Source organism: Theobroma umbraticum, unplaced genomic scaffold, assembly GCF_002168275.2.
Source record: "Theobroma umbraticum cultivar Fairchild unplaced genomic scaffold, ASM216827v3 scaffold_12.0, whole genome shotgun sequence".
NCBI lineage: Eukaryota > Viridiplantae > Streptophyta > Magnoliopsida > Malvales > Malvaceae > Theobroma > Theobroma umbraticum.
Genome location: NW_018397272.1, coordinates 1,788,352 through 1,796,762, shown reverse-complemented (window position 1 = coordinate 1,796,762; position 8,411 = coordinate 1,788,352). Strand labels below are relative to the sequence as shown.

The following is an 8,411-nucleotide window of genomic DNA, read 5'->3' as shown; positions in this document are numbered from 1 at the left end:
TATGTACTAGCTTAGCTCCATTTTGATAAATGTTGGTATATAGCTTACCCAAAATCGTAATCAGGTGGCTATCTGAGGCTTGTTGTATATCGGGATAAATTAAGAATTCATGGCATCTTAGCACTACCAAATTTGGGTGACATAATTGTCATGTAATGAATAGCATTAAGGATTTTTGTAATCTTTTAATCTGGTTTGTGGGATGAAATAAAAATAAAAAGGGTTGGAATAGTTATTATTTAGGAATACAACAGAGAAGATAATGTCTGTTTTGATGTATAAATGAAATTATAATTTTGATATTATTTTAATATTTTGTTGGTAAAAATAATTTATAACAAAGGAAAAAGGGATTAAAGTTTTTTTATTATAATTTAGTAATTTTACACAATAAGTATAGGTATTTTTTGGCATAATTATTTGAAGTTTTATTTTGTGAAATTTGAAATAGTCAATATCATTACTTATTTTGTATTTTTAAGGGATGGCCATTCTTTGAAAATGATTTTTTTTTTTTTTTTGCGATATAAAAATCTACCTAACAAACTAATACGTTTGATCTAGCCATTGTCATTAAAGATTTCGTTAGGGGCTTACAGTTACTGAAAAAGGATTTAAAGAAAAGAATGTATTGTGTTTAGCCATTTTGGCCTCCGACCCTGTGCCTTGCAAGCAGCATCGGTAATGGCATCATGATTCGCATGTGACTACCTACCAATTTGAGTATGGGATTTTTCCGCCAAGTCTTTTCTATCCAAAACCTATCCAGAATTTCTTCAGATGAAAGCAATGCTCCAGTATCTATAAACACTATTTATACAAAAGTTCATTAGTCTAAGCAAAATCCATTTTCTTTGTCAATTGTAAAGTATTTTAAGACTAAATTTATGAATACACTTTTAAAGTCACTCCAAAAAATAATTAGATTCAAACCATATATTAAAATTAAAATAATTGTTATCATATTTAATTTGGTGACAGTTTTTTGGAATTTATTGGTAACATGATGGTGCGTTCATATTAAGTTGTCCACAACCAAAAGCAATGGCTCAATCCTCCAAAATCACAAAATTAGCCCACCATCAACAATCCAAATACTATTTTCTCGCCACCTGTTCCCCCTCATGGGCCGAGCCTACCTCCTAATCCCACGCCTCTTAATTCCATGCCACCTGTACTTCCCCCAATAATTGCACCGTCGATTTCTGAATCATGCAAGCTAAGTAAGATTTGACACTGACTAATCCCCCACTCTTTTTCCTCCATCTCCTTACTTAAACATTCCAAATAGGACTAATTTATTTTTCTCATAACGAAATATCATCTCCCTCCCTCATGACGTGGCGAAAAATTCGACACGCAAAACACTCCCTGGCTAATAAAACGGCAACGGTTTTTGAACCTTAGGACTTGTCTTCCCAGTCAACCACGTGCTAGACACTCTCCCTTTGCACCCTTTCTCTCACTCTTCTGCCACGTGTCATCCCAACAGAAATTGCCAAACCAGCGAAACTCACCGTTTTATTTTCCTCCTCCCCTCCTATAAATTCCCCCGTCATCCTCAAAATTTCTCCACCTTTTAAAATTAACATCGCAAAAATCACTCTTAACGACACCGTCTTCATGGAGTCGAAGAAGGAGGTGCTGGAGAAGAGTGTTATGGAGGTGGATAGTGGAGAGTCGTCGACGGAAGAGGCGGAGCCGGAGTCGCCGAGGTCCGTGGTGATGGAGATGAAGAAGAAAGTAGAGAGAGTTCATAGTCAGATTTTGAGGATAAGAGAGGAAGAATCGCATCTTGGAGAAGATTTTGTCGGCGGAGATAAGAAGAATAAGAACGACGTCGTCTGTGGAGGAGGTGGTGAAGATTTTCATGAAAAACGACGACGTCTTGTTAACGTGGTAGTTGTTTCGAGACCCGTCTTGCCTTGTTCGCCTCTCAGCGGCAAGAATAACGTTAGAAGGCCTTGGACTGAAGCGACTCCATCAATCAATCAATCAATCAAGGTTCGTTTTCTTGTTGGTTCTCTTTAAACGTTCGTGTTTTCTTTTGTTCTTTTTTTTTTTTTTCAAATGTCTTGATCTGTTTGGATGCTGAGAAGCTTCTTTCATTCTGAATTGTTATTAGATTCTCGTAATCCTGATTTGTATTCTTTTATGGTAATCTTGAATGGCAGGGAGTTTTAAGAGAAGGGTAAGGTAGCCTAGCATGGGGGAAGAGTCGCAGTTTTTAGCTTAGTTTGGAAACGCTTGAAGATTTTTTTTTTAATTAAGCTTTAGTTTTTATTTTTTAATTAGGGTTTAGAACATGTACAGGACATAATTGAATGTATGATGGAATCATTCTACAGCTTAACAAAAAGTAGTGTAATAATATTTTCCTTTTTCTCTTGTTTTCTTGTAAAAATTTTCTATGTTTCTTGTTCTTATCATTATAATAATAAATAAATAAATAAATAACTTTTTTCGGTAGATAATAATAAAAATGATAATCATGCTATCCATCTAAATTGGATAAAGTTTAGAATAAAATTATTGATGGGGTTTTAAGCCTTTAGTTAACAAATGAAGTTTATCTTAGAGTACCAATATTAATCTTAACTCATTTATCCTACTTGATTATCTTTTTAATAAAAGGGATAATAATATATATTAGTTGGTCGGTTGTTGGATTTGGGTAAAGTAATCATCATGCCTTAGCTTGGTCTTTCTTTTTACTAGTCCGTTCCAAAGATATATTTGGCTTGTAGGGAATGAATTTCTCATTGTTATTGTTGCTAATCTTAAGTTGTAAGCTTTGACCTCTGCATATAGAGTAATAATAGTAGTAATCCTAATTATTACAGATTTTGCCTTATGCAATATTTTCACAAGTGCAATAATGTGTAATGATATTGTAGTCCAAGGAAGCTGTTAGTGAAAATACAAGATAATAATGATGTCTGCTTACACTTCATTAACAGTTTAAAAACAATGAAAAGACCTTGCTCTCTTCATGGAAAATGACCTGATTTTGTATCAATTAGCATAAAGTCAAAATGAGCCAAGAAAATATTTATTACTCCTAAATAATTGAGGACTAAGTGGTGACCTTTGTCAATATCTAGCTACTTCCCATACTAAAATCAAGACAATTATCATTCTGCCAAGCAAACTTATCAACCAACAAACCCTGTATAGTATTACTGTATTAGGGAATTAAGATCAAACATGGGGGGCACAAGAAAAAAGAACCCAAAAAGAGAAAACCATGTAAGTCTTTTGCTTGTTGTGCCGTTGGATGGAAACAACAAGGAACAACCCAAAGACAAAGACTGGCATAAATATGTATCTGACAATGAGCTGAAACATATATGTGTGTATATATATTTTTCTGTAAGAGCAAAATTTGCAGAGATTATTGTTGGAGAAGTTGTGTAAGGATGTTTGCATTAATGCTCTTATTGGTGTCTGGAGAAGCCATTAACTCCGATATTCGATTGCTTAAATCATCAACCTCTCCATTAAGCCTCTTAATATGACTGCATGTCTTGTCCAGAAGCTGCAAATAAGAATAAATACAACAAGGAGGAGTGATTAAACAGAACCATAATTTTGATGTTGTGCTATGAGACTAATTAGTTAAGCATCTTCCTCCTCAATTCTTATTATTGGGAACAAGTGCGGAGAAAAGGAGTCGCGTGAGTTGTTGATTCTTACCTTACTTGCATTTCTCTTCTTCTTCTTGTTAGTCGACAACAACTCCTCAAGTTTGAGGCTAAAATCTTCATTATTTTCATTTGCTCGGGCACTTGATCTTTTGCTAGACATTGGCAAGAAGAGTAGTGGTGTATGAGGGAGGAGGGGAGGAGGGGAGGCTGTCTCTTGTTTAGTTTAGAGGGGGTAATGACAATGGCAAACTAGTAGTATTTTTATAGAGGGTGTATGGAGTAGAGGGTGGGCGAGGTTCGGTGGGAAGCATATCAACCAAGATATCTGTTGACATATATGGGTTAGGGCCCATTTGTCCAAAATCTGCAGGACCAGGTTGTCCCTGAACTAATCGGGCTTTTTAGTCTTTGACTCCAGAACATTATTACCATGCGTATGCAATTGACTAAATGATTAACTATTTTAGTAATAATACAACATAATCCTTCTGCATAACTAATAATATTTGAGTGTAACTCTTGACTTACTCCAAGATTCAGCAAGTTATTGATAGGTTTTCGGTGAATTTATTATAATAGGTTTCTTGGTCGGTAATAACAATTTGTTTGGAACTAATTTTCGACCCATAAAATAAGAAATAATCAGTTAATGCACCCAAAAAACAAAGTAAGAAAGAAAAAAAATCAAGTACTCATTGATAATTATTTAAGGTAGTTGTTAAATGCAAGAGTATTTTTGCTAGTGGTTTTGGAATAATTAAGGATGGATTTAATAATCCGTTTTATTTGTTGTTGGTAGGTAGAATAGAGGATTACTTATTTATGTCATATAACAAAGCTTGTATTTTATTTCTGCTACAGGAATATATATATATATATATATATATATATACACACACACACACACAAATATTTTAGGTAAAATATGCTTAATGTTATAATCTCATAAAATGACATACTCAAGGGATTTTTATTCCAAATAATAATACATGATAGTGAAGTCAATTCAAAGTATGTGCGCTCAAGGCAATAATCAGCCCAAACATGTTGAAAATGTGATAGTGGTACTCTGTTTTATTCAGAGTGCATGATCAAATCAGTCCAATAATTTTTCACATGCAGAATAACTGCTTGATTGTTGGGAAGTAGTACCTAATAATGACTTTGAATCTTAAATCTCTGTGTGGTATCTGAGACAACAAATGACTTGGAGGGGTAAAGCTGAAGCTTAAATCTGATCATTTTGTCTCGCATGAGGTTCATCATTCTCTTTTCTTCCTCCTTATTTTTTGTACTGATCATTGTATTGACAGAGCCCGTTTCTTCTTTTCTCAACTTGCTCTCTCTTTTCAGGTCTATAAATCAGTACAATTAAGGAACTTGCTATAAGTTCAAGCAACATGGCAAATCCCAACTTCACTTGATTACTTAAAGTATCCACATTTGAGCATACATTAAAGGAAACATTGATTAAAACTTGTCTTTTGATACTAGAAGAAACAAGACAAAATAACCAATGAGTACATTGGCAGAATAACACTATCCTCTCTCCACACTAACACAGAAGCCTAGTACTCATCGCCTTCATCTTCATCCCCTTCTGCACATTCCGCGCCAACTTCCTCATAATCCTTCTCAAGAGCAGCCAAGTCCTCTCTAGCTTCTGAAAACTCACCTTCCTCCATACCCTCACCGACATACCAATGCACAAATGCTCGCTTGGCATACATCAGATCAAACTTGTGATCAATCCTTGAGAACACCTCAGCAACACTCGTTGAGTTAGAAATCATACAAACTGCCCTTTGAACCTTGGCCAGATCGCCACCTGGCACCACGGTAGGAGGCTGGTAATTGATACCACACTTGAACCCGGTTGGGCACCAATCCACAAACTGGATGGTCCTCTTAGTCTTGATTGTTGCCACTGCAGCGTTCACATCCTTGGGCACCACATCACCTCTGTACATCAAGCAGCAGGCCATGTATTTCCCGTGGCGCGGATCACATTTGGCCATCATGGAAGATGGTTCAAAAGCACTGTTTGTGATTTCTGCTACTGATAGTTGCTCATGGTAGGCCTTTTCAGCAGAAATAACTGGTGCATACGAAGAAAGCATGAAATGGATTCTAGGGTATGGGACTAAATTGGTCTGAAATTCTGTTACATCTACATTCAAAGCACCATCAAATCGCAGCGATGCAGTCAGGGATGAGATAACCTGGAAAATTTTAAAACATTATCAATACTACAAGTATACCCGAGGCCAATAAACTCGAAAAGAAATTCCAAATCCAAATTGTATACCTGAGAAACGAGCCTGTTAAGATTGGTGTAAGTAGGTCTCTCAATGTCAAGAGATCTTCGACAAATATCATAGATAGCACTGCAACATCAGTGTGCTCTAGGAGGGAGTGGGTTGACAGAACACTGTTGTAAGGCTCTACAACAGATGTAGAAACCTGAGGAGAAGGGTAGACAGTGAACCCGAGTTTCGATTTCTTGCCATAGTCCACAGAAAGCCTTTCAAGAAGCAGAGAGGCAAGACCAGATCCAGTTCCACCACCAACAGCATGGAATACCAAAAACCCTTGAAGCCCAGTACAGTTATCTGCTAGCTTCCTGATCCTGTCAAGGCACAGATCCACTATTTCCTTGCCAACTGCATAAAGAAAAATGAAGTCCAAGTTAGTTCAGAGGATGCAACGGAAATTGGGAAAACATTTCTCAATATATCTCGTTAATCAATGATCAAAGGTGCACTTTTTTCTTACTTGTATAGTGGCCTCTGGCAAAGTTGTTGGCAGCATCTTCTTTGCCACTAATAAGCTGCTCGGGGTGGAACAATTGGCGGTAAGTCCCGGTCCTAACTTCGTCGATAACAGTTGGTTCCAGATCCAAAAACACGGCACGAGGGACATGTTTTCCTGCTCCAGTTTCGCTGAAAAATGTGTTGAAAGCATCATCTCCGCCTCCAACTGTTTTGTCACTTGGCATTTGTCCGTCAGGCTGAATGCCATGTTCAAGGCAGTAGAGTTCCCAACAGGCGTTACCAACTTGAATACCAGCCTGACCGATGTGGATTGAGATGCACTCTCTCATTTTTGGTTGTTAGCTGCAAAAAGATTGATCAGTTTCAGAGAGCAGAATGACGCCTGCGGCAACAAAAAGGAGTGAATGAATAGGAAAATATTGGGAGTTTTAAAAAGAAATGGATTGGAAAGTGAACCCTTTGAAACGGCTATGAATTTGGGATTTAAAGGTAGGTATGTGGCTGAAAACGGCTAGAAATTTTGAATAAGGAAATTGGTGGGGGGATCCAGCTCTCTGACCCGACCGTCAGGGGTTGAAATTTTGAAATTCGAATAGTGAACCGCCCATGCTAATTCGTTCCTTTCATATCGGGCTTAGGCATATATGTTTTGGATTGGGTTAAGGTATGTATTAAATTTTTGGATAAAACACTTCATATTTTTAAGTTTTAATCTAAATTTTAAATAAATTTATTAATTTTTAAAATAGACGTTCGGTCTCAAAAATACAAACACTGTTAATTACATCCAATACTTTTCACCTTTTATTAGTTCTTATACTTTTCACAAATTTAAAAGATAACTCATCTATAATGATTATATCAACTAAACTTCTCTTAATTACATCCTGATTAAACTTCCAACTACCGAAAGACCCATTTCCTCTTAATAAAAAAATTAATTCCATTTGATTACTCTCCTCACTAGCACTAAGTATTTTTAACTTGAGACAAGCCTTAGCATAATTATTTAAAGAAGATGCTCTTTTTTTCTTTTTGTATCAACACATAAAATCTTATCACAATGACTACCTCTAGCCTTATGGTTACCTTTGTCATTAACAAATTTCGTGAAGTGATCTCATACAAGCGAGGATATCTTTGATGGTTTTTTTTTTCTTCTGCGGTTTAGAGCTTACTATTTCACTTCTTGCATTACCTTCAGTATCACTTGCATCAATATGAGGTGTAGATGTTGAGTCATTAGTTGTCAAATTTATATTCTTTTCAATTTCATTTGACATCTACAAAAGAAAAAAAATCATCATATAAGCAAATTTGGTATACCAAAGTGAAAAAGAATAACAGAACCAAGTATAAACAAAACAAAACAAGCAAAAAAAATTGAAAAAAAAATATTTCTTTATTTAAAAACTTGATTCAATTTTCTCTAAAATTAATATTGTAAGTATTAATTTAAAAAATCACTTACTAAAGAAAATAAATAACTTATAAGTTGAAAAAGAATTGATGGGCCAATATAATACTATTTATAATAATTCCTATACCTTTTATCATTTTCTAATTTATCATAATTTAATGGAGCATAATATTATATTAGTTTAGACAGCTGGGTATTTTGCTTACATTAGATCAATTTTACTTTAAGCTTTTAAAGGTCTTTCACCTTTGTTTACTTTAAATCTAAATCTCATTAGATAATTGATAAGGCTTGCTGCCTAAATTAATTTTGATTTATGAATATGAAAATAGAAAAATTAATGTATTGGTTGATATCTTTTTTTGTTTTAAGATTAATATCTTGAATTTGTTCTTTGATTGATGTGCCCCTTATATGATTCATGTCTTTTTTCCATTATAAGAGGTTAAACATGCGATTTTAATTTTTTAACACACAGATTAGAACTTAATGAGGGTGTGGCATGAATTTATTTGTCAAAATCTAAACATTTTTGTGATTTATTGATTAAGTTTTTTAAGAACTTACAAA

The 8,411-nt window shown here is 35.0% G+C and overlaps 3 protein-coding genes and 1 pseudogene across 4 annotated transcripts; 1 reads left to right on the top strand and 3 right to left on the bottom strand.

The window, feature by feature from the left end:
• The first annotated feature begins 1,558 nt into the window (after positions 1 to 1,558).
• LOC110426631 (uncharacterized) lies at positions 1,559 to 5,180 on the top strand. Of its 2 annotated transcripts, none has more exons than XM_021441887.2 (2): positions 1,559 to 2,004; positions 5,001 to 5,180. In XM_021441887.2, the coding sequence occupies exons 1-2, from the start codon at positions 1,624 to 1,626 to the stop codon at positions 5,034 to 5,036; spliced, it is 417 nt and encodes a 138-aa protein (XP_021297562.1). In that variant the 5' UTR covers positions 1,559 to 1,623; the 3' UTR covers positions 5,037 to 5,180. The 2 variants fall into 2 exon arrangements, with proteins under 2 accessions (XP_021297562.1, XP_021297563.1); XM_021441888.1 differs by lacking the exon at positions 5,001 to 5,180 and adding an exon at positions 2,175 to 2,611 and having other exon boundaries at positions 1,562 to 2,004.
• PRE1 (basic helix-loop-helix (bHLH) DNA-binding family protein) lies at positions 3,218 to 3,864 on the bottom strand. The gene is made up of 2 exons (XM_021441889.1): positions 3,697 to 3,864; positions 3,218 to 3,538 (listed from the first exon to the last, which is right to left on the bottom strand). Exons 1-2 carry the CDS (start codon positions 3,805 to 3,807, stop codon positions 3,395 to 3,397), a joined length of 255 nt encoding a protein of 84 aa, XP_021297564.1. The 5' UTR covers positions 3,808 to 3,864; the 3' UTR covers positions 3,218 to 3,394.
• Positions 5,065 to 5,767, bottom strand: LOC149526474 (tubulin alpha chain pseudogene; annotated as a pseudogene).
• On the bottom strand, positions 5,732 to 7,104 carry LOC110426629 (tubulin alpha-2 chain-like). The gene is made up of 3 exons (XM_089785342.1): positions 6,423 to 7,104; positions 5,956 to 6,310; positions 5,732 to 5,869 (listed from the first exon to the last, which is right to left on the bottom strand). The coding sequence occupies exons 1-3, from the start codon at positions 6,748 to 6,750 to the stop codon at positions 5,854 to 5,856; spliced, it is 699 nt and encodes a 232-aa protein (XP_089641468.1). The 5' UTR covers positions 6,751 to 7,104; the 3' UTR covers positions 5,732 to 5,853.
• Between the last annotated feature and the right edge of the window lie 1,307 nt (positions 7,105 to 8,411).